This window comes from Pseudorca crassidens, chromosome 8, assembly GCF_039906515.1.
Source record: "Pseudorca crassidens isolate mPseCra1 chromosome 8, mPseCra1.hap1, whole genome shotgun sequence".
Lineage (NCBI taxonomy): Eukaryota > Metazoa > Chordata > Mammalia > Artiodactyla > Delphinidae > Pseudorca > Pseudorca crassidens.
Window position 1 is genome coordinate 106052583 of NC_090303.1, and position 25768 is coordinate 106078350.

Here is a 25768-nt window from a genome sequence, read left to right on the forward strand (position 1 = left end):
ACAACAGCCAGGAGCTGGCTGACAAGCGTTCTTTGCGCAATTGCTTCGAAATGGGGAGTTCAAAGTAGAAGAGAGAAGAGTTGATCTATCAAAAATTATTTTCACTTTTTAGGGTGAAAAGTTAAGAGATAAGACTATCAAATGTATTTTTCATCTCTCCCCAGTTCAGCTGCCAATCATACTGTGTGCTGCCCAAGTTACACGCCCACGAGTTCTCCAGGTTTGATGGGTGAAGCGGGAGGATTAGCAGCTGTCACCCATCTTGCTCTTCCGTTCCAGCTACAGAACTGGTACCCACCCCTCCTGACAGCTGCCTTGAGCATCACTGCGGAACACGCACCACTGGAATCTCTCCATGGCTACCAGCCCCTAGCATTCGGGCTCCACTCACCTGCCCACCTGCCCGCTGACCAAGGTGCCTGTCAGTGCACATCCACAGACAGCTTATGCTGCACACTCGGGTGCACAGGCACCTCCAGAAGCAAGGTGACCCCTTTGCCCACGTACAAAAGGGAAGTGTGGGAACCGGCCTGAACGAGGTGGCTGACCACTCTCTTTGATCACAGGGACCCACCTTGAGGTGTCTTTCTTTATTATGCAGAACATGAAGTTGGGTCTTAGATATGACTGTCAAGGGGACATGAAATTAACTGGTAGCAGCATCTGCACTGTGTTTAACCTGCGATGAGTCTCACGTTCCCGGAGACAAGAAGAACCGGGTAAACTGAAGGGCCTCCTCTATAAGATGTCTAGAGACGCTGTGTAAATGGCATGGTCTGCCTTTCACAAAATTAAGGGAAATCCCCAGGAATCTACATGAAGAGGGAGGCACGTGACCTGAAGTCACTCAAGCCTTTGAGGGAGGGGGAGGGGCAGGGCTAAACGATTTCCTGTACCTCAGCCCTGGGGGTCTGCGCTTCCCCTGTCCACGTGGGGCCTTAGGGAAATCTGGCATGCAGGAGTCAGGGGGCTGGATGTGAGACCACACACGATCCAGGACCCTCAGAAGACCACGCCGTCAGTGGAAACATTTGTTCAGGCCGCAAGAAAGCTTACCTGTCTCCACGTGGATTCAAGATGGGAAGACTTTTGGACCCTGGGCCTCCCCTGGGACCGAGGGTCAAATTTACAATAGATACATCATCTGCGAATCTCTGAGTGGGGAATTGATGTAAAGATCGTCCTGGTTTCATGTCAGCCTGGGGTGGCTAGAATATCAATCTCAAAACCTCTCTTTTGAGGTTAACACAAAATTCCGAGAGATAGAGCCCCACTCACGAGGAGCTTATAATCCGACACTACAGAACCCACCAGACGGCAAACATACCCACGAGCAGCTTTCGAGTCACAGGAACTAAGAAAACAGAAGTATTAGATGGAAACAACCAAATGGACATTTCTAGGAACTGAAGATGTTAAAGGAGGATTGACAAGATAAGACAAGAACAACATAGCAGACATTTAAAAAAGAGGAACAGAACAGCTGCAAATGAAAAATGTCCTCCTGGAGATTACAGACACAGTGGATGGATTACACAGTAGACTAGACCCCGCCGAAGAGAAGCAGGCGTACTGGATGACAGGTCTGTCTGAGGAAATTCGCTGCAACGCAGGGCAGAGGGATGAAGAGAGAAAATAGGGAAGGCAGAGTAAAAACGCCCAGCATTCTCTACTGGAGGAGAGAACGGAGGGAATGGAAGACAGTCAAATTTAAACTGTAAATGGTCTGTCATTTTCTAGAATTGATGGAAGATAGCAATTCTCTGATTCGGGAATCATAGTTAAGTCCTGAGCCAAAAACAAAACGAACTGAAAATCAACCCCTCCCCGCCCGCAAAAAACCCACACAGAGTAAAATAGGTCCACACCAAGGCAAGGCACAAAGAAGTTCCAGAACAGCGGAGGTGTAGAAGTCAGGAAGAAGTAAGAGGACCCACGGAGGAGCAGCCCCTGGACCAGCAACGAACAGCCTTTTCAACAGCTACGGCGTCAAAGGCAAGAAAACAGGATTTTTAAAGTCGTGAGAGAAATTAACTAGAATTTGATCTTGTCTAATCTATCATGCAAGTGTGAGGACGAATTAAAGACATTTTCAGACAAAGACAGGGAGACTTTCCTATTAAAAGACTGAAAGAAGGATATAGTTTTGGAAAAGAGGAGATTTTAATCAAAACAAAGAACTGAGAAGTAAGGCGTGACGGTGATGAAAAAAAATAACAGTCAATCTGAACAAGTGCTGACTATGCAAATCAGTAAGAAAAATGGTTAATTTAAGGGTATAAATGTTAAGGTGAAACTAAAATACCGGGCAATGACAATACGTGTGTCAGAGGGAGATGCCGGGTTCAGAGTCAGAGATTCTGAGTTTACTTGGGAGCAGGGCAGAGCTATGCTCGGCAAAATGATCAGGACAGTTATTAAATTATAACTGCTGAGCCGGTAGAGGGGAAAGAGGGGATAAGGCCAGCGCTGTCACCCCAGCAGTGGTTAGGAAACGAGGCCACAGGCACACCGTGATACCGGCACCTCACCTCCAGCATCTCTAGTTCTGAGGACGTCTGGACAGCACTGAAGATCCTGAGCGACTCTCTTTCCCCAACAACCGTACGATCACGTGGGCTTTGTAAGCCGTCATGCTCTATGGTGGGGAAGCCCGAGGGGACGGTTTTGAGCCGCCCCAGGTGGCACCCTGGGGAGCAGCCTGTGCATCTGGGACCACCTTTCATCAGTGTCTCTGGGTCCCTCCCCTCTGACTCCGGAAGAGAAAACATCAGAGGACAGTGGTCGCGACCCACTCAGTTCCTGCTTGTCTGCCACCAATGCCCTCACCCTCTGGCAGACGCACTCGAGTAAGTGAACAAACGAATAACCAGGTGCCACTTTTCTCGTTCAAGAAGCCGCAGTGGCCACACACGGATGGAACACAGCCCCTCATGCTGGCGCTCCAGCCACCCAACGTCTGGCCCAGGGTCACAGCCACTCGAGGCTGCGTGCATGTCCTGTTTCTCCCACAGACTCTCACCCTGTGAGCGGAATCAGGGTTCCTGGAGGCGCCGTGACCTTTCCTGCTGTCTCCTGCCCGCCCCAGGACAGCTGCTCCTCCCCGACCAGGAGCCCCAGGATGGAGACGTCTCCCAGCAAAGGAACGTGATTGGCACTTCGCTGAGTCTAGTGTGTTCTAGCCACGCCCCCCTCCTCGTTTCAAGTAGATTGAAAACTCCTCAGGGGTAACACGCCGACCATCGACTTCACTCAGGCACTCAGGAAACTTCTACTGAAAACCCCCTGCGTCCAAGAGCTGCGCCAGAGCCACGTGTGGAAAGGTGAGCAGAAGTGGCCCATGGATGAATTACTGGTGAAACGCCTGTGCTTCAGCGCAATTCCAAAAGCTACGTGTTATATACTATCCATTCTACGCACGAGTCTGTGCAGGAACGACCAGATCATCTGCCCTGGGTCTGCACTGGTAACTGCTCTCACTCAGTTCCCAGGAGCCCGAGGGGCTGGAAGAACGCAGCCTCTTTCCTGGGCGTCCCATCGGGTTTACCTGAGGGGTCCCCGTGGGCCACCGCGCACTCCGGAAGCGTTCCTTGTCCATATGTATGAACGGACACTTTCCAAGTGCTATTCGGACACCAGTTTCAATTGTTTCCCCTCAGAAACATTAACTCACAGACTTGCTACCAAGTCTAGTGTTTGGTTATTCCATCTAATTCAACAAATACCAACCGGATGCTTGATCCCACTCTATCTGACCCTATCTTCTCACCAGCAGAAGGTCTAACGTGCAAGGAAACCATTCTAGCATCATTCTAGCACTTTAAACGATAAATCAGATTTTTAAAAATAACACGGCAAGTTACATCCCTCACCAAAAATATAATAAGTAGTTCCGCACCCCCCAAGACTGGGCAGTGGAAACGGTACTCGCTGCCTTGTGTCAACACCAAACTGTCAAGAGTCACTGACGTGGCAGATGCCAGAGGAGCCCTGGTGCCGAGGGGCCGGCCGAGTGTGGGCAGCAGACACGATCACAGCCCCGCAACACAGGCTGCACCCCAGCGGCCAGGGCCCTCAGGAGGGGCTGCAGGTCAGCTCTCCGAGTCCACGGCTGACTCTCACGTGTGGACTAATAAATGGGCACGGAAGACAGACAAGAGTGAACTAGTTTCATTCCGACACCAAGTTAGTAAACTCGCGCTGGCATCCGTGGTTGGTGCCGTGTAACACGGAGAATCCTACCCCCGGGGTGGGCGTCCCCGCGGGACACTTCAAAAACCATTCCTGGAAGGAACAATAAATGGCTCCCCAAATTATGACAAGTCACACACGGCTAGAGAAATGTAAACTAAACTACTCTGAAATGGCGTTTCCACTCACCAGTGGAAGATCAAAGCTGGCCAGTACCCGGGCCTCAGGAGGGTCTGGGGGTACAGGGCCATTTTCTGCACAGCTGGTGGGAGCATCGATTAGTCAAACGTTCTGGCGGGAAGCTTGGAAATGCCTCTCAAGACCTAGGTTCTTCCAGAAATTCAGCCCACAGCTATTTTTACACTTGCTGTGATGCTGCGGTGGCCACGTTTGAAAATTGCCTACATGACCTTTACTACCATACGATAAATAAGTGACTGCACGTTGAACAACAGAATAATATAGACCGTTAAGATGAGCAGAGTCACACACACTCACGTGGAGCTGTGTCCTAGACACAGCGTCGCGTGAGGGACAGTGTGTGGTTCCCGGTGACAGTGTTGCCTGTCGGGGGGGGCTGGGATCCCAGAAGTCGTCACATGGACGGAGGACAAGCTCTCCACGGCCTACCTTCCCACCAGCTGTGCAAGTCGTTATTAAAATGTTTCCATGAACACAAACACAAAACACAGTCCTGGAACCTGGGTGGCTGGGACTCAAACGACAGGAAAATGCTGAGAGAATGGTCAATGTAGGTCACTGTAAACTTGGTTTACGAAGATGCAGGATGCAGAGCTAGTTGCTGCTCTCGATTTGGGGATTGCTGGATGACTACCCTCCCGTGACGATGAAGATGGGCGGCCACCCGAGAACTCCAAGGAGGCAGAGGAAGGGTCCCGAGGACTGATTAAACGCCTGCTGTGTGCCAGGCACACGCTGGGCACCACACACACACACACACACGCGCAACTGTCCTGTCTGAGTAGCTGGGTCCTCCTGGAACCTGGGGGGCCGTCAGCAGAGTCGGAAGTGGGTGCCGAGCGGTTCTGGCCCCCAAGCTCACCTCGAGGGCAGGTGTTTCCGGGTTGCAGACGTAGTGCCCGGGGTGAGGAAACGCACGACACGGGGCCTCTAGAAAAGCCCCCCCGACGCGGGAGCTCTGGGTTAGGGCCTGCCCGAGGCCTGCCGAGGCCGCCGCCGGGGGTCAGATCAATTCTACGGGAGTGGGACTCGGGTTCACCGCACGACCCCGCCAGCAGCCCACCCGAGCGGACGCACCTTCCTCTGGCCTTGACTCCATCACCTCCTGCCCCGTCTCCCTGCTCTGGACAGTCAGTGCAGCCCTGGACCTCTGACCACATGCCCTGTGTGGCTGGCCTGTAAGGTTTCCCACGGCCATCCCCAAAGTTCTGGGAGGGCTGGCGGCCGAGAGCATAGCGTTTGATGCATTTGAGCCATTTTACTCCCAGGACGGCTTCTGTCTCAGCCTCAGGCAGGGTTCACGTGGCAGGAAACAGCTTCCATGCGAGTTTGCACTCCTCCAAGCGCAGACCACGGAGAGCAGCACCGCGGGCGGGAGCCACGGCCTCAGAGCTCCGGGTGCCTGGACGTGGGTCCCCGTCTCAGCTGGACCTGACACCCTCGAGCAGGCACATGGCCGGAGGAAGCCCGGCCACTGCGTCAACTTCTCGGTGGCCCCGACACCCTCACCACGAGGACAGCGGCCAGCTGAGTCTCAGACGCACATTCGGGTCACAGAGCAGGACCAGGGTGCACGGCAAGGACGCTGGGCGACACTCTGAGGAATATAGGTGCTGAATTTAAAGACGAAGAAAACGGGGTCGCCCCCCCGGAAACAGACCCTCGGCCTCTGGGGAGACACGTTGCTTCCTGGTTGAGCATTTAACTTACTATACCCATGGGTATAAAAGTACCAGCTAAGGAGGCTGACGCCAGATAGAACGAGAGCGTCCACCCGGTGCAAATGTCCACCGATCAAGGAGCGCAGGAGGCGGACACCGTGGAGAGGCCACGAGCCCTGCGGGTTGGGCTGTGAGGTCGGAGGTAGCCTGTCTCCTTTGTGGACACAGCATCCTTCACCCCTCGCAGGTCCAGGGCAGCTGTCTGTCACCAAACCCTTCTGCTTCCGTAAGTTTCCTCCCTTCTGTGACGATGGGCGGCTTGGTCACATTTTGCAACGTGGTAACTTCCCATTTTTCAGGTGTTTACATCACTGCTCTTGGTTTTCTTGTCTTCGTCTGTGAAATGGGCTGAAACCAGTTCCTACCTCATGGTTTCTCAGGACAGTGCTGTTACATAAACGCTCCGTGACGCTCATTCCTGTTGTATCGTACTTTGCAAGATCCAGTCCACACCCTCGCCTTCAACTTGGATGAAGGCGTGGCCCCTCCGTCTACACAGCTGCGTGCCGTGCACTGCCCCTGTGACCAGCGGCTGGCTTCCGAGGAACCAGGAACCAGGACGGACACCTGCTCTTGCCACCACCCACAACGCTGCCGTGCTGCCACGCCAGCCTCTGGAAACAAACGTGCTCCGGAAGCAGGTCTTTTCGAAGGACAGGTTCAAACGTGATCCTTTACCTTTCAAAAGGACGGACGGCAGTTCTCATGAAGCTGAGTCCCACCACTCAGCTTATGTAAAGCACGATGTTGACAATAATTCCATGGAGTCCCTGGAACGAGGCCACCTGTTTCCAGAGCTCTGCTCTGAGCCTGGTCAGGCCTGGCCACGTTGCCTTGGAAAACGTGTCTTCAGAAGCCGACCAGGTTCACAGCTGAGGGTGTTTCCCTTCCCGTCTCCCTCCTCTCCCGGTGACGTCGTTCCTTCTGCAAACGTCCGGGGGCTCCTGCCTCGCCCCAGGCCTGGGCGCCGCATGGCTCGGGGAGCCTGTCAGGCACAGCCTCCCGGGCACCCCCTTCCTGGGCTTGCAAATGCCCCCAAAGCACCGTCACCGTGTGCCCGGGGCTGCAGTTTCCAGGGCATGTGCCATTTTCCCTGTGGAGGCCCTTTTCCCCTTAGTCTCATCAAAGGAGAACTGGTTCCATTTTTTTGCCACGATCCTTTCAGCCTTCATCATTACAACTGTAGGTTCCACAGATGCAGCATCTCACACTCTGTCTCGTTTAACCCTCACAGGGATCTCGAAGGAGGCGCTATTACTAAGCCCGTCCTGGGGATGAGAAAACGGAGGTCGAAGGATTTGTCAGGGACGTGGGACCAGGAAACCGCTGAGCTTCCAGCTTCACCCCGGTTTCTGGGCCGCAGCGTCCGTGCCGTCAGCGGCATGCTCCCATCTCCAGACCGACCCCTTGGGCCCTGGCAGCTCGGAGGCCGTGCTGGTCTCGGCAGGAGGACGTGGCTCCTGGGAGGAGGGGCTCTCGACGGCCGGCCCTGCCCCTTCCCACGTGTCCACCGGGCAGCTGCCAGGACCTCCCCCTCCCCACTTCCCGGCACCGGCCGACACGCGTGTCCCTGAGACCTCAGTGCCTCTAGGCCTCAGTCAACACCTGCTTCCCTGGCCGCTTCCTCTGTGTCTCGTCCACCTGCTGGGATCCCTGGCTCAGCGGTAATTAGGTCCCTCCCTGCGGTTCAGCTACGCCCGGCCTCCACCGCCGTGAAGACCGCCCGGAGCAGCTGGGCTGGCGGCAGTGGCTTTGTCATCTGCACAGCGGCCTGCGACCTCCCGCCAGCCGGAGACCTTCGTTCTTCCACGGAAAGCCCTGCCTCCTTTCCAGGGGAGGGCGAATTCTGCTCACCCCTAGGAGAAGCGTCTGTTCCGAGAGTCCTGAACCACGGCTCCCAGCGCGAAGCCACAGCACGTACACCAACATGACACTGCAGTGGGCGGAGCGACAGCGAGCAGGGGAAGGCGCTCGGGGCTCAGGGCGCCTCCCAGGCCAGCCCCCGACAGCCCTCCAGCGACAGGTCAGTATCTGGCTTCTCGGCTTCCTACGCCGCTCGTTCCTCCAAGGCACCTCCATCCTCTGCCGAGGAGAACGTTCCAGTTCTGCACACTGGCCTCTGAGCTACTCCTCGCTTCCACCCAGTTGTCCAAACGTGAGTAGCTTGGCGGTTGGTTCCACCACGTCTTTAATTTGAAATGTCACATCTGTGTCACGTTCACGAGAGCAGTTAAGCATCAGGGACGGCAGGTTCCTGGGACCTGCCTGGACTTTGCATAACTTATGTCGGGCCTCTGAGACCTCAGCGCGTGCTTCAGGGAGACGGCCTTGGCGGCTGTCTGATGACCGGGACGGTCCTGACGGAGGGCCGGATGGCTGAGCACCACACGCCGGTCTCCCTGTGGCCTTCATGAGTCGGGAGGTCGGGGCTCCCGTGTGTCCTGACGTCCGGCACAGGCGGCTTCGCTGCAGCCCTTGCAGATGGGAAGCCAGCATCCACGTGCCAGTGACAAGACAGGCCCTGTGAACGTGGCTCTGGTCTGGTTGAATGTGTCCCATGGCCTTTCCCGTGAGAAAGGGCAGCAGTTTCGGAGCCTAAAAGACGAGCCATTTTACTTGCTTTCGTGGATGAGAAGGTGTAAAAATGCCAAGCGGGGCTCCCTTCTGCCATGTCTCCACACCTCGGGGTCCCGTACGGGGGGGCCGAAGACCACGGTGGGGCCGAGAAAACCCCTCTGTAAGTGGGTGAGAGGGCAGAAAACAGGGCTGGGGCGTGAGGGCCGGACGCTGGGGCGTGCACGGTGGGGTCCCCGTGGCTGGGCTGGACCCCCTCCCCGGTGCCCGGCACCTGCTCCCCACTCAGAGCCGGGAGGAGTAGCCGGTGACCCCAATTCAAATGAAGCGTCGGTCGGTTAACGAGAAGCAGCCTTGAGTCCGGGCGGCCAAACGCCCTCAGGTTTCTGGGTTGGTCGGCGGTGGACGGGGGTTTGGAAACCGTCGCCGCCATCGCCCGGGGGACGCCTCGCGTTAGGCTCGGCCGCGGGGTGGCCTGCGGACGGCGGGTCAGCTCTGTAGTGTGGGGACTTCAGCTGAGAGGCCACCACCAGGCTCCCTGTCACATCTGCCATCCCACACGGGTACCACAAAACACAGTTTACTACGAAAACGACAATGTGTTCGCGTCCCGTTTGGAGGTGAGATACCGTCGAGCTGTAGCTCAGTCGTCTTGACATAGGAAGACACCAGAATGTGATGAAGGCTCTCGAGACGCATCTCGCCGCCACCAACCTGTCAAACGCTCCTGGCCGTGTGCTGGCCCCAAAACCGGATCTCATTAGAAATCTGAATGACTGGTGGAGTTTCCTTTTCTAAAAGCGACGCACGTTGAAACGTTCTCTAAAACGTCAGCTCTAAACTAACATAACTGTTATTTGTCCGGAGAAGAGGTGCCTTCCGAGTTCCTGGCTGTGGGTGCACAGTAGGACGGCAGCACACGTCTGCGACCTGAGCGATGCGCCGTCTCCTCCAGAAACCGCGAACCCTGGGACTCAGGCCCAGCCACGCGCGACCACGGTGGAGCCGTGGGAGCGCCGTGTGCTCCCAGCCCGGGCCCTCCGTCCACGTCCGCGTGGGGAGGAGGCAGAGGGAGGCATCAGCTCAGCCGCACTGATCGGCCGCGCTGAACCTCGACTCCGGCTTCCCTCGTCTGTTATCTCTGCTCTGAGGTGCCCCTCAGTCCCCACGTCTGGCACCTGTGCCTCCCGCCCCCGGATCAGACATCCCAGGAGTGGGCGTCTCCACCCCCCAACGTCCTGGGGGCGTCCCCAGACCCACCTCCAGGCTCCACACTGAGGCTCTTCAGTGCCAACGTGGTTTCCGAGCTGCTCTGGGGTGACTGTCTGTGTCCTCCCACATTCTCGTGTGGAATCCTAACCCCCAAGGTGATGGTGTCACGAGGTAGGGCCCTCATGACGGGGTCAGTGCCCTAATGAGACCCCACAGAGCTCGCTGCCCCTCCCACACGTGAGGATGTGGCGAGAAGCTGCCGTCTGTGAGCCAGGACTTGGGCTCCCACCAGAACCCAGACCCGCTGGGCCTCCATCTTAGCCTTCCAGCCTCCAGACAGAGAGTTAATTAAGTGTCTGTTCAAGCCGCCAGAAGGGACCAAGACACTGGCCTTCCCAGTCCCTTCCCCTTCCTGGGAAGTTAGCTGTGCAGAGGAAACTCTCCCCTGACCCACGAGAGCCCGGATGCTCCGGGGGTTAGTGACTCAGGCTCTGCCCTTCGTCACCCGAAGCCCCATCCCCAGTAGGAGAGACTACGGCCAGTGTGACGGTAACTGAACGGGGAGAGAGAGGCCTGTGGCCTGGAGACCTGGGAGGGCGGTGTCCACGCAGCCATCAGCACTCGTCCACACAGCAAGAAGCGCTGAGTTGTGAACAAACCCTCTTAATAAAACTTGGGCAGTAATCACGCACCACGTGCTCCAGGATGGGCAGGGGGCGGGTTCATCCCGGGGAGGGGGCTCCCTGCCAGGGAGGCTTCTGCACCGGACAGGGCCTCTGAAGGGCGTACGAGGCAGCTGACCCCGCCCGCGTCACTTTTAACGAGAAGCAGCCTGTGAGCGACATGCGTTCACCGAAGGCTGCTCAGTGAGCTGGGGCTGGGGGGAGGGGAGGACTGCGTCTGGGGTCGGGTGCACACGGCCGGCGCTCACCCGTGCGCATTTCCAGGGTGGGGGCCGAGGGTTCTGTGCAGAGCCGGGACGACGCTCCCTCGGGGGGCCCTGGGCAGAGGGGCTGGACATGGGGTGCCCTCCTCCTGCCGCCTCGGGCCGCATGCTAGGGAGCTGGGCCCCCAAGCCTCTCACAGGCACTCCCTCCCAACCCCGCGCAGAGGGTGCAGGCCTTACCAGGACCATGTGGCCGGTGGAGATGTCCATGTTGGGCTGCACGGGCTCCTCCGACCAGGACGAGGTGCTGCCCCGCGCGGAGGGGCTGGGCATCGGCCCGTCACTGAACTGGGAGGACACGCTGCTGACGCGGGACGTGTGCGCGGTCTCCGGGCGCTCGGACGGGCGCGCGGCCATGCGCTGCCGGCACAGCTCCTGCAAGACAGCGGGCGCCGGTCAGAGCCTCCCTACCTGCGTTCCCAGGGCCAGGGCCGACGGGATCCACCCGTGACCACGCACAGATGTACACACACCACACAGAGACACACACGGGCACATACGCAGTAGACACACACACACCCGACACAGATATACACACAGATGTACACAGATACACACCACACAGAGACACACAGATAGATACGCTATAGACACACGCAGATATACACACATAGATACACACAGATACATACACGCCACACGGAGACACACAGATAGATACGCTATAGACACACACAGATATACACACATAGAAACACACAGATACATACACGCCACACGGAGACACACAGATAGATACGCTACAGACACACGCAGATACATACACACGTACACAGAGACACACATAGACACACACAGACATAAACAGATACACAGACACACACAGATAGACACGCACAGATTCAGAAGGGGCCGCTGGGCCAACTCCGGCCTCCCTGGACCCTCAGAATGGCGTGTCACGTGCACTAACTCAGGCCCCTTCCTTATCAGAACGTGGGCCCAGGCGGGAGGGAAGGGAGTTTACACTGTGGACTGAAATACAGAAAAGGGCACCAGGCTCAGGATGTTTGCAGAAAAAACCCTCTGTTTGGTTCTCCTTGTTCTCAAAACATCGCTCCGACTGGAAAGCCCACACGGGAGGGAATCCAGAGAAGCGCAGACGACAGGGAAAGTGCCGGGCGGATGGGGAACGCGGCCCCCTGCGCGGACACCAGACACGGGGCTCGCGCTGATGGACGAGCCCCCCACCCGACAGAGCTCGGCTGGGTCAGTACGGAGTCTCGGGCTGCCTCGTACAGGGACGCGTGACCAGCTGGCCGGGGAGGCCCCTCCGTGCCTGTGGCCCTGCAGCCGCCAGACTCGGGTCTCGGCCGCCACGCAGCCCCCGGGAGACTCAGCCGGGCGCCCTGCTCCCCCCACTTCTGAGCGACCAAGCGCCCTGGGGAGAATTCAACAGTCACGATTCGGGGACTCCCAGCCTCTGCCCAGTGAACACGTCACCGTCACCCAAGCCGTCGAACAAAACGACGTCAAGAAGTTTGAGCATCTGAGCCCAAGAGTTGAAAGCTTGCTCAGGGGCGAAAGGACTCGTTGGAGGTCTGAGGCCCCACACGCCCCTTGCTTTTCACCTGGTGCCATCAGGGGGCCGCAGCCCGCTCGCCCAACCAGCGCCGCGTGCCACAGGCCTCTCAACTCCTGCGGGCACGGCCTTGGCCACGGGCTGGTCCCCGCTTCCTGTCCTCTCACGCGGCTGCCGCTTACTGGGCACTAAGGGTCGTCGTGAGGCCGCTGAGGTCTCGCTCTCCCCGGGGACGCGGCGCCGGCTCCTCCCCAGGTCGGAGGACGGCTCAGGCACTTTGAGGGGGGCCGGCTGGATGTGAACCCCCAGCCCCGCTAGAGCACCTGGCGACGGGGATCAGTGTGGGCACCTGGAGGAGGCGGCGGAAGAGACGAACTAGAAGAAAACAGGGCCAGCGGTGAGGGTGGGGTCTCCCTGCCCAGGGCTCAGGAATTTCACACGGCTTCTAAACAACAAATGTTTGAAATTCCACCCACGTTTCCTCAGAGTCTTAAAAACAAAAAGAAACCCAGACACGTCGGGTGATTGTAATAAGGCAGATGACACTAGGAACCAAGTCCGCGTCTCACTGATTCCCGCTTCCGCATGTGGAACATCACTTGATTCTGGGAGTGCCCACCAAAAAATGCTTCTGCAGTAATTTCTGTGGTTTCCTTTAGTTCACCCAGAAGAACAGGCCCGAAGAGCTCAGGCTGAGAGAGCTCAGAAAACGTCCTCCAAGAACCGGCTTCTCTGGTGAAGATGTGAGATGTCTGCGATTCACCTTCTGAAAAGCGAAACATTGGAGCAGCTGGGTGTCTGCCCGTGGAGGTGCCAGGGATGAAGAGTGACGGCCAGGCCTGGATCCCCATCCCTCTCCGGTCCCCGTGGAGAGTGGAGTGCCCTGGGCGGGGTGAACCTGGGTCAGGCGCTCAAGGCCCCCAAGCCTGAGTGCTGTCACTTAAAAATGGAAGGAACAGGACAGCACAGAAGATGAAAAGGGTTCATGTGTGTGAGATGCCCGGTGCGGTGCCTGCCACGAGGTCCCATGGTCAATCAGTGCAACGGTGGAGGTACTGGTGCAGTGAAGGTAAGAATGATTCTTTAAACCAGAACAAATTCTCGACGGCTTGGCGAGTTCAAAGATATTTCTAAAGGAAGCAGGAATTTTCGAGGTGGAGGTGCCCACAGAGCGTCCGCTCAGGCCTCCTCACCTGGTAGACGATCAGGACTGACTTGCAGGCTCGGTGAAGGCCTCACAGGCGCCCGGTGGTGCCCGGGGACTGAACCTGTGACTCAGGCCCAGCACTCTTCCCGCTGCTGCTGAGAGAGGATTCCCCTTGTGGGTCTTTGTTTTTTAAAAATAAAAGCTGCAGCAAAGATCCAAGAAAAACCCGTCACCCCCATTTCCAACAGCAAACAATGCAGGACGTCGGGGCCTGGACTGGAGAGAGGAGCCCGGAGGCTGGCAGCCCGGGTGACGGTGCTTTGCCTGTGCACAGGGGAGGTTCCCGGGCTGCGCAGGGACCCCGGGGGTGGGGGCGTGCGTCAGGCCTTCACCACGTGCTTCCATCTGCAAATAAAAATAGGTGCACCTGCTGAGGTGGGGCGCCTGACCTCCAACCGACCGTAGTCCCGTTTCTACCTCTGGACTACCTGAGAGGTGGTGAAGCCAGGGTCTCTGGAAGGGTCAGGCGGTGGTGGGACCCCCGCGGTGGAAGCACTGCTCCTGGGAGGCCTGGGGGGGGTCCTGCCCAGCCCCGGTGGCTGGGTGGGAGGGGGTGTGACACACCTGGGGCACAGCAGCCCCCGTGCCCCAACCTCCCATGAGCCACCAGCGGAGGTGTGTTCCGAGGGCCGTGAGGAGACATTAGGGGAGGCCCTGCCTCCAAAAAACTGCCCGGGACACGCCCACCAGGCCACCCAGGCTGCGAGGCAGGTCCTCCTAGAACCTGGCCCAGGGTGCACCTGTTCCTCCAGAGGCTGCAATGAGAAGGTAACACATTTCACGTCGATTCTTTCTTAGCTTCCGGGAGACTCCCATATGCTCACATCCTGGAGTCTTGGCGATGCCTGACCCTGAGTCCCGGCTGCAGCTGTTACTGGCTGTGTGACCTTGGGCAAACCACCAAGCCTCTCTGGGCCTCAGAGAGGCACCAACCTGGCAGCTCTCGGCAGACGTGTCTGGGTGACTGTCAGCCCTCGTCGCTAACCTCCTCAGCAAACCACGCGTCCAACACTGCGCTGGATGCCGGGTACGCCGGCCAGATGCAACCAGGGCCCGACTTCCGGGGGCTCACAGGCCAGCAGAGCTGAGCGGTGACAAGGGGTAGGGAGGCGTCAGGACGGGAGCCCCGGTCAGCGTGGAGCCGTGGGCGGGGACCCGGAGGGACAAAAACAGCTCTGGAGGCTGGGATGTGGGCGGTTAGGGCCCGCTGGGCTTCAAGAGCTTCCCCGTGGGTGGGGCTGCAGGTCGGGGAGCAGGGGGACGGGACCGTCCCATGTCACCCCTGGGGCGGCAGTGCTGGTGCCCCCGTCCCGCACCTTCGCTTTGCCCCCGTTAGTGTGCTTGGGTTTCTGGAATTAAGATGCTGGAAGCAAGCCGTGTGTGTGTGGCCCAAGGCCCACCTGCGCTGATGGGCTCTGGACACCTCGGAGGGAACCGTTCACCTGCGGGTGGCATCTCCCTGCACCGCGCCTGAGGCAGCGTGGCTCGTGGCTGTGGCTGAAGTTTTCCTGGTCCCTTCAGCCTGCAGCTCAGCTCGCCCACGGGGGTCTGCCTGCCGCCCTCCACGAGGCCGGGGTCCGAGCCACATCGTCCTGACCTGAGACACAGGTTGAACGACGTCTGGCTCAGATTAGGCTGTTGCACGAGCGGCAGTTGGGGAGCCAGAGCAGGGCCAGAGCTGCCACTGGCTTCAGAACGACAGGGCTGGGGGAGCCAGGCCACGCACACGCCTGGACCGCAAGGTGGCAAGGTCCACCTCCACTGCTGCCCTTGAGCTTAACACAAGAAGGCCAGACCTATCTGTTTGTGACAGAAACAGGGATCACTCGAAAGTGGTTCAGTCTGAGAGCCAGTCTGGTGATCACGCCCCCCAGGAGGAGACACACCAGTCCTGCTGCCTGAGGAAGGGGCTCAGCTGAATCTTCAATCATGGCTTGTTCTGCTTGGTCCCAGGCAGAGTCCCTCCGTGTCCCTGTGGCCGCCGCCTGACCCCGAGCCCTGAGCTCTCACGTCTGGACACGCATCCTCCCCTACCTCCTGCCATGTCACCCTCCTCGCGCTGTCACAGGACTCTCTAGGTGTCCCCAGAGAGGCAGGCACGATGCAAAGAGAAGCAGAAATCTCTGGGGGAGTCACTGCATGGCCTTTAAATTAGTCCTTTATGTTGATTATAGCTTCTAAATTAATAACAGAAATTCTATATTTTGTCCATGCTCTGCACTATTGCTTTAAAATTTCTAAGGAAAAATGAACTTCTTTTTAGAACATTACTACCTGCCTTAGTAATGGTCTGGCCAGGACACTAACTGGATAGTTTTGAAATCCCTTAGGTTTATGGTTTTGTGGGGACGTTTCAGCCCACACTCCGCAGATCTGGACCCCTCAGGAGGGCCGTCAGCCGTGGGTTTACCAGGGAGCTCTTGCTTCCATGCCTCACCCCTCCCCAGACCAGACGGTGACGCTGTGAGCCTCCTTCTTCACTTAAAAGTATCATCTCTCCCTAAAAAGGCATCTGCAGTCCACACGGCAAGGTTGACGGCACGACCCCACTGACCCCTTTGAGCCACGGGCTGGGCTGAAACATTTATTTTAAATGTAATTTGAAGTTCCCATCACGCAGGGAACTGCTATCAGGTCAAAGCACTTTCCTGAGCTTACTGCCTGCGTTTATTACTGATAAGGGCCACGCACGATAGGACAGGACACTCATGTCATCGAGTGACAAACACCGCCATCAACCGGATCAGCCTCGTGGAAGTAATGCCCTGTGGGGGCAGTTTAAAGTTCAGAGCCGTGATCGCCCGCGGAGGGCACCTTATCTGAGCAAAAGGTAACTGACGACGCTAAATGAACTACACAGCCTGCTCTGAAGGAAACTGGAGACTTAAGTTGTGAACTCTTCCTAATTGATAATCCTGGCAGCAAGCGGCAAGGGCAGGATCCACACCCGGAACACCAACTGCCCGGGTTAGGTCATGGAAACCCCAAAATGATACCAAGCCCATCGAGGTACTAATTAAGGTGCAAGTTCACTAAAGTCGTAATTCCCTTCGACTTCACAGATGCAGCGCGTCCTCCGCAGGGCCTCGTCCTGAGCTCAGAGGAGAGTTTGGCAAAGAGTCTTTACCTGGCTGGATAAAGAGGTGCGGCACCTTCCAGCTCCTCCATTGAGAAGAATCTTTTCAGGTGTTTAAGACCCGGACTAACTCGCCTTTAATTAAAAAATGGCTTTGCTTCTGATCTAGGACGGCACTACCTTCGTAAAAATGATCCTGAGCGTTTAGCTCGATGACCTTGAGTTGATAAACGCCAAGTACCATCCTCGTGTAGCGAGTGGTTCACACACCCAATGACCAAGAGGCAGACCTACACGTGGGGTCAGCCAGCCATCCATGGGCTCCCTTCAAACGGCTCTTCGCTCAGGGCGTCCCCCGTCCAGCGCTGCAGACCGCCAGCCGCTGAGCACAGAGCCGGACACCCTCTGGGCTGCACCGCAGACGTGGGGCGCCTCTCCCACCCAAGCGCTCACTCGGGCTGTGAGCCGGTGCCCTGGGTCCCAAACCACTCCCACCAGGAGTTTGGCCAAGTCTGTTTTCTCATCCAGTGCCTACACTTGAGCAGGAAAGAGAAAACCGATGTGTGTGTGAATGGAAAGAAAGTCGTTTTCCGACAGCAGAAGGGAAATCACTTATTTGGGGGCCGTGGTGCTTCGGTTTCCAGGATGTCTGTCTCTGAAGAGGGGCCTCGGGCCAGAGGTGACTCATCTCAGCGTGGCTGTGCCTTTCTAGCTGCTGGACCGTCGCAGGTGTGGAGAAAAATCACTGAGGAAAACATGCAAGTCATCCCAAGCTCCCGATGAGGACGCTCACACGGTCAGGGGCAGATGCTGCGATTCTGCTGCTGAGCCCACATTTGTTCCACCAACGATGGTGGGGCCTCTACGCTTGGGAAGCAGGCGCTCTAGGGCCGCCTGCGTCTTAGGAACAAGTCCCAGGGAGAAGATGAAATCCATCAGTGGGAGAGAACGCCGCCCGAGACAGACCCTGGTCCACGCCGTGCACCACGGGTCGAGGCAAGGACTCGGGCCCATGTCACCCGGGTCTGAATCCCGGCTCAGCCACTCAGGAGCTGCGTGACTTTGGACGCGTTGCCTGAGTGCCTCAGTTTCCTAATCTGTGGCGTGGGGATGGCTGCACAGGGCTGCTGGGAGGATTCCACGAGCGAACATGTGAAGCTGTTAACACAGCGCTGGGCGTGAGGCCAGCAGGCAGCCCCCATCCACACCTTCCTCCTGCTGGACGCAGCCTCCCTGCCGAGCTTCCTCGCCTGCAGCCGGGTGCGGGAAGGGAGTCGGGACACCAGGTGAGGTCCTGCTCCCAGGGCACCAGAACTAAAAGACGCGGATCCACTCGGGCTGTCCCTCTGCTCCACGGCACCAAGGGCCGTGGGGAACCCAGTTTGCCGACCGACCGCTGTCTTTAGCAAGAAGAATCTCTCCCCTCCCTTCCTGGGGAAAGCAGAGGTTAGAAGTTTCTAAGGAGAAAAGAACAGCATTTTCACAGTCCCCCTAAATTCAGATGCTCAGTCACAAAATAAACGCGTGAAGCCTGTGCCCCGCTATCTTAAAATATCCAAATGGCGCCTCGTTGGTCAAGAAAGGTGAGACAGGAGCACAGACCCCCCCATCAAGAAAATGTGACTCGCCCATCTCGGTGCCGCTGGGGGCGCTTCCCGGAGGTCCAGCCAGCGCAGCGGACACGCCAGCCCTGCCGGCCACCCCTGAGCGGGGGCAGGTCCACAGAGCAGAGTCACTGCAGGATCTGTTCAGGTCCGAGAGCTTCGCATTTTCAGAGGCAGTCCTTAGGGTACGAGGACGCGGGCTGAGAAAACAGGAGCACACGGCACGTTCCGATGTGCCGTCATCATTTTCTGCAAAGCCGCCTGCTTCTCTGTTACCTACGGAGCCCAGGCCCTGGGACGTGTCTGCAGAGCCTCCAAGTGTCTTATGGTTCTTTGTAACACAATTTGCAAAGTAGGTTGACTCGGACTCCGGCAGAAGAAATCCATCCATACACATAACAACAAATGTGTGAGACAAACAAACGTCTCATCAAATGTCTCATCTCTCGAACCTTCATCTGATGGGGGAAATTGCAGAGAGTGGGACTCACTCTGAGAGAAAAGACTCGCCATCCCCAGATTCTGCCCAAGGACAGACAGGACTCCACAGGCTTGAGAAAAACCTCTTTCTTTGTACCTTTCAAGGAACAACGGGAACAAAGCAGTGGACGGCCTGAGTGCGCACACAAAGGCGGCCGGGTTTTTAGGGTTATTTGGGGAGCGTAATTAGTGGTAACAGGGCAAAACCAAGGCAGGATGCACAAAGCCGGGGAGAAAGCGAAATGGGTTCATTAGGGGGTGTGCGCGCGGGGGGGGGGGGGGGCAATTACTCTCCAGATGGAGAAAACGCTCAAAAGGAGCGGCCTCCCTGGGAGGGGCCTGAGCCCAGCTCGTAGGGCGCCAATAGCGGCCACAGAGCCGCTGTGACAGAGAGCAGTCACACAGACGCCGGCGGTGACAGTAAATACAAGCACTGTGGTCCACGCCCCACAAGGCAGGAAGCGGGCCCTGGCAAGTCCCCTCGGGTGGGGCACAGGTGGGGTTTATATTGTGCTCAATTTAGAGAAGGCGTTATTTTTGTAAAACAAAACCCATACAAGGTATGTTTAAAATACAGCAAATTCTACACCGAATATGATTAAACTTGAGTGAAACGTCTGGGGGAAAGCAGGGGACAAAACATCCCGGATGGTCAGGGGCCAGGAACGTCTCGTCAAGAAAAAGCGTAGGAAGAAAAGCAAAGCCTTGTCTGATCAGCCGGCTCTCCTCCAATAGCTGTGAGTGCACAGCAAGTGCGACACGGAAGGAACGGCCTGGCCGTCGAGGCCGGCGGGGTGGCTGTGAGCACAGAACCGGGGACACGTGAAGCGGTTTAGGGGAGGGATTATACGTGAACGTTCTCACTGCGAGTAGCTCACCTGCTCAGTGTTGGTCTGGGGAGTAAACACGGGCGCATACTCTGTGCCCTGGGACGGCTCCCCCCGGGGTCCTGGGGTCCCGGTGCCGCCTCCTAAGGGATTGGGGGCCACGGGAACACGGCCATTTCTGCGTAAGAAGCAGAGGACACGCCCCCGGAGGTCAGAGCCGCAGCAGGTGCACTGGGCGGCCGTCCTTAGGCCGGCCCAGCCCAGATCCTGCTCCCAGGATGGGGCGCTCGGCACTCAGCCCGTCTTCACCGTCACTGGCGTGTGTCACGAGGTCGCCACCACCCGTCCTGGGACGCTCTTCACCACCTCCACCAGGCTGCTCAGTGATGCCCAGATAGCGTTTACCTTTCCACAGCGGGACAGCACGCTCACACGTGCTCACACACCCGTGTGCACACGCAGGGGAGAAGCACTTCTCCACGGTGGACGCTGAGCCGGGTTCCAGAGCCTCCGTGGGGCGGTGCTCATTCAGACCTTTAACTAGGGATGAGGCACCCTCACCCGCACCCCGACACCCTAATGACAGCTTCGGCCGCAAACCCAGGCTCCTCTGGCCGGACTGCAGCTGCATTAAGTGCCTGGTCCCACGGCGTCAGTCAACTGCCCAGGACAGCTCCACGGCCAGCAGTGTTTACCAGGCGACATCGAGTAACTGTTCCCATCTCGTAAATGTCTTCTCAGAATAAAAGTTATAGACACATTTCAACTGAGAGAGGTGAACGTGATGTTCAGCTGGCTCCTAAATCCGGAACAGTCTACCGTCACAAAGCCAGGCCCAGGACCCTGACCCCATCTGCCCCTCCCAGCCACCCCGTGCTCGCTCCCGGCCCTGTCCTGCTCTGCAGTCATCGCCACGTGGACGGCCTCTCACCCCCCAAACTGAGGACGGCGGTCACTTTCCTGTTCTCTGCCTCCCTCGGCGTCCGGCACAGATCGGGGAGGCTTCGCTCACTGGTGGGCATCACCTGCAGCCAGCAGCCCCTAGGGGACCAGGTCCCCAGCCTGGGCAGCGGCCGAGATGCTGCCGGAGCTGGAATCAGGCCCCGCGGCCGGAGGCGGAGGCTTCCTGCTCAGACCAGGCAGGGCTGGGAGGTCATTTGTGAGCCCGAGCTGGCAGCTCGCGTGTTCTCGTTCTCCAGAGCTTTACGGTGCAGGGTGCACAGTCAGGAAATCTGCAGCTGACGTGTCGCCTGAAGGGGGCTTGGAAGGTGCGTTACTAAGTGCACGGACTTCCTCCAGAACGAATGGGACGCGCCCACCGTGGACCAGGTGCCCCCGCACCCCACCTAAGGCCTGTCTGTCCTTTCAGACCTGAGACACGCTCCGTCTGCTCTGCCCCCGATCAACCTCAGGGCGAAATCGGGAAAGAGCTGTGACAACAAAAACACAGACTCCAGCGAGCATCTTCCCCCTCCCCAGCCCGTAGTTACCGTGGATTCCGTAACCATCTTTAACGCTTCGGCTGAAAGTTGGAATCTGAGACCCAGGGCAGAGTGTGTCTGACACACAACCCCCGCAAGACCCCAGCTCTCACAGGAGGGCTCCGGTCCAGCTCCAAGCCCCCTGGCAGGGCCGCCATCCGTAAGACAAATAAAACAGTAAACACCTGGACTCCTGCGGCGGACGACTCACCAGACAACTGTGCTTCCAGGGTCCCCAAAGTCAGAGATGCCTCACAGCTCATGGCTCAGCTCGGCCTCTGTGAGCGAAGGTGGCCTGGAGCGGCCCCACCTGTGTGCACCGGCTTTTCATTTCATGTTTCATATTCAGACGATTAAAAATAACCAAGTCAGGTGGAAATAAACCGCCCGCCTCTTCACAGCAGCCTGGGCCTGACGTGGCCTAAGAGCATTAGCAGCTGTTTTCTGTGAGAGACTTTTGTCACCTTCCTAGTTTTCTTCTTGCGCAAAAGATACTGAATCCTCATCACCTGTCATCACCACCATCGTCACTCTGGTCCACATCTTCCGAGCTCAACGCTCCCTGTGCCCCGCGCTCTTCCGGACGCCGGAAATCAAGGGGGATGGTTTTCGCGAGAGTTCTAAACGCTTCCCCCAACCAGCTCCTCTCATATCGATACCTTAGATTCACGTGTCAGTTAGCTTTTATTGAGCACTGAGAGGTCCCTGCTGGTGCGGTGTGTTCATTCTACCGACCCGGCGTTTCAGGAAACTTCCTCGCCTTCCAGGAGGACACGCCGGGTAAGGAACAAGCCGAGTTCTGAACCCAGGTCTGTCTCAGCCCCTGATGCGAAAGGCCCTCCAGGTGTGAAGGGTAATTCCAGGCACCGGAAAGGGTTCTCGGCAGGGGCCCGCGCGGGGTGGGCGGAGGGTGTAGGGTCCAGGCTGGCGGACAGATGGGATGCTCTGGAGAATAAAGCAGGTGGAGGGCTTTCAGGGTGTGGGCCGCGGTCTGCACAAAGGTTCCGAGACAGAAGCACACAAGGGAGAGTCCGGGGGCGATGCGGACCAGCCAGGAGCACAAAAGGTATTCACAGCTCCCCATTCTGCGGCCGCTGCCTCATTAAGGCAAAGGGCAGGGCCCAGGCGGGGCGGAGAGTAGGAAGCAGCTGCCTCTGCTTCTCAGAAACAAACGCACACCATTCTGGGACCCAGGTGCTCCACGTGAAGCCGCTGTGAATGGCGATCCTGCAGCACGACGCACAGAGCTCTGAAGGCCTGGGTCGGGGGCTGCACCGCTGATGAGCTGGTGACTGTGGGCAAGTCACTTTCAGTCTGTTTTATCTCAGTTTTCCCAGCTGTGAAATGAGGGCTCTGACCTCTAAGGCCCGCAAAATCTGTCACCTACCACCAAGAGGGGACAGGTGCCGAACTGCCACAGCAAGTCCGAGTCGGCGACGGCCCTCGAGTAAAACCAGCGATGGGGGTGTCCTGGGGCTCAGGAGGAGAGGCTGGGAGAGGATCCAGGAGCAAGTGGACGCTCGGGGCACTGCTGGCCGGGGACAAGAGCCATCTGTCGCGTGCAGGGCACCAGCTCTGCTTTGCTGCCTCTCTTGAGTTGATGTGAAATCTGTAGACGCAAGACGTGCCCGGGAAACCCACCTCCAGAGGCAGGGGCTGCGGGAGCGGGCGCTGGGGGGGCAGGCTTCCCTGGCGGCGCAGCGGTTGCGAGTCCGCCTGCCGATGCAGGGGACGCGGGTTCGTGCCCCGGTCCGGGAGGATCCCACATGCCGCGGAGCGGCTGGGCCCGTGAGCCGTGGCCGCTGAGCCTGCGCGTCCGGAGCCTGTGCTCCGCAACGGGAGAGGCCACAGCGGTGAGAGGCCCGCGTACCGCAAAAAAAAAAAAAAAGAAAAAACGCACCATTTCACAGTTATTGTCCGGGAAACCCGGGGTCCAAGGTCAGAAAAGAGGCAGTTCAAAAGCAACCGACCAAAGAATCTGAGATTTTTTCCCCCTAGTTTTCTCCCTCACGTTTCAATTTCAAATCTGTGGTCACTGAACTCGGTATTTTTCTTCTTGAAGGTGGGGAAGGTAATCCTGAAGCAGGTGAACCAGCTGTAACCTCCCTGCCAACTGACGACTGTTTTACAAACAAATCTGCGTTTGATTTCCTCCCACTCAAGACCCTCTTGGGTTCTAGTTAAAGTGTGTGTTGCGCTGGCTCATGAAAGATGTAATTTAAAAAATATTCCTTTGTCGGTTATTCTTCTGCTTCACTGTCTTTAGAAAAAAATGATAAAATGCTTACCTATAGAGCAAATCCAAAATTTTAAACTTTAATTGGATGATTTGCATCTAGTTACATATTGACACTAACACCCCGTGCGCGCTAAGAACCCCGCACCTGTCACACAAACTCCTCTCGCTGATTTGCGATTAAACATCGCAAAGCCGATCCAAGTTGAAACCTGTGCTTCGCGTCCCTAACCCTCAAGCACCCTAGAGACTGTGCGTGTTAAAGCATCTGGACTTCCTTCCTGATATAATCACGTGTGAATCTTCCTTTTCCTACTTGCCAAATAATCACAAGCACAGACACACACAAACGTACCCAGACACCTCATTTTGCTGGTTGCAGTATCTTTTACATTCAGAAATCTTAAGAGAATACCTTTTCACAACTGTCACCTCCCTAATCGGAAATCACCTTTATGAAAATCTTGCCCTTGCTAATAAAGAAATAACCTACCAAGATTCCATTTTTAATTATCAGCAAGTCTTCCAAAGCAGAAAACCCCAGGGGAGACTTTAAATATTTTGAGCAACAAAGTTTATGAACAGTTAATCAGGTGAAGAAGAGAAACACTGTTACACAGCTTCTCTAACGTCACAGACGCCGTTACTATGATGTTCCTGAAAAAGTCACTGACCGCTGCACAGACCCACGTGCAGCACAGACAAACCCTGCCTGGTTCCTGAAATTCCCTCTATTCCATTCGTCCGTGACCCTCTCAGATCTGGGCTCAAGCTTCCCCATCGCCTCTCTCTCCTCAACACAGGCTTCAGCTCCAAGAAGACGTCTGTTTGTTGCCCAGCCTTCTGGCTTTGCTCCATCCTCTCCCAGGCACCCCCGCCTCCATTTCTCTCCGTCTGAGTCCCTCGCTCACCTTCTCTGGGAAGCCCTCCCTGACCACCCCAGGCTCGCTGGGGCCCATCACAGAGCTGCTTGTCTCAAGCACACGCCTAACCCAGTGTGAACTGGTCCTGCCTGTAAACTCCAACGGGAAATAAAGTTCTCTTCTGCCCCTATTGTTTCAGAAACTGTGACTCTATCATTGGAAGAAATAAATTCTGCAAAAGACACTTTCTGGAAGAGTTCGAAGTTCAGCCACGCAGCCTCCCCAAGGCTCTCTGAGGTGTTCATTCCTCAAGGGTGACCCGCACGCCAACAGGGCTGCAGACACAGACGCAGGCTCTTGGGGCCACACCCAGGCCGGGGCAGCTGCCGGCCAGGGGTGGGGAGAAGGGAGGGGCAGTCCCGGGGCTGAGGCACAGAGACTCCAAACCAAAGGGGCCTCGGGAGAAAGTGACGCTGACATCCAGTCTACCCCTGGGTGGGAGAGACGGCCTGCATCGGGGGCTCATGCTGGAGTTGTCCTCCCCCCCCAGGTCGCTAAACGTTCCTCCTCTGACGCCCGGAAACTGCTGTCGCCGCCCGAGGCTCCTGGGCCGGGCTGTGCACCTGCTCTTTCTGAACCCTGCTGTCCTCGACATCCGCGACTCCTGTTGCCCCTGAAGGTCCGAGCCGTCGTTCCCCCTCTGACCGCCTTCTGTAATCTCTCAGCCTCTCTTACGCCAGGTCCGTGCTGTGCTAGGAGCTGGGCTTGGCCAGTTTTGACAGGCTAGTGCATTTCACTGCAGGTGATGCTACGCGGCACAGAGACGTCCCCTGGTACCCATCAAGTCCGCCTGAGAGTGGATGGTGCCCATCGGGGGTGCGTGAGAGTGGAGTGCCCTTGGGCCAGCCTCCGGGAGCAGGCACCGGGCAGGTCTGTGGGCTTCTGCTGTCAGCGGCCTGCCCCGGGCCGTGGTCTGCAGACGCCGCCTGCAGAGAGCTGGGCTCTGGTTGAAGAGGCCTCTGGGGAGCTGCCCTCACCTCTTCCTGGGGACAAACGCCGTCCCGGGGGAAACGGGTGAGCAGAAGCTAAAGAAGTTGGGAGACAAGCCCTCAGAAGGGGAGACGGGTCTTCCGGGCCTGTGTAACTTCGCGGACAACCGTCTTGCCCACTTACAGTGACCCTCGGTCTCTGATTACCTGCCTTCTAGAATTCCTTCCCCACCCTCCTACCATTTTGGTCTAAGTCCCCGTTTAATCCATTTCTCACACTTCCCTTTACTGTTTCAGGCTTCTCCTCCCAACGCCCACCTTTCAGGATGGCTCAGCACCCTCTGCGAGAATCCGACGGCAGCAGGTCTCCAGGGACACCTGGCTGCACACAGGCTACCTCCCCCACCAAGGGATGCCCAAGCTGTGCCCCTCAACCGGGCAGGGGCGACACTCGTACTAGGGCAGGCCTGGGGGGCGGGGAGCGGGGGCTCCTTCTGACTGAGGGTGGCCTAGACCCAAATTCGCACCCCGGGTCCACCTTCCCCTCCAGACAGTGGACTGATGACTTGACTGATCTCTGGTCCTGGACAGACGGGGGAGAAGTGCTCCACAGAGTCCCTGGAACACTGTCTCCACACCTG

The 25768-nt window shown here is 57.4% G+C and overlaps 1 protein-coding gene across 2 annotated transcripts in view; it reads right to left on the bottom strand.

Annotated features, from left to right (window-relative positions):
• Positions 1-25768, bottom strand: part of PTPRN2 (protein tyrosine phosphatase receptor type N2) — a 690682-nt gene that overhangs the window by 78482 nt on the left and 586432 nt on the right. For both annotated transcript variants that reach the window (XM_067747597.1, XM_067747596.1), the window contains one exon: positions 11026-11220. In XM_067747597.1, coding sequence (XP_067603698.1) covers positions 11026-11220 — 195 coding nt within the window. The remainder of the gene's footprint in view (positions 1-11025; positions 11221-25768) is intronic.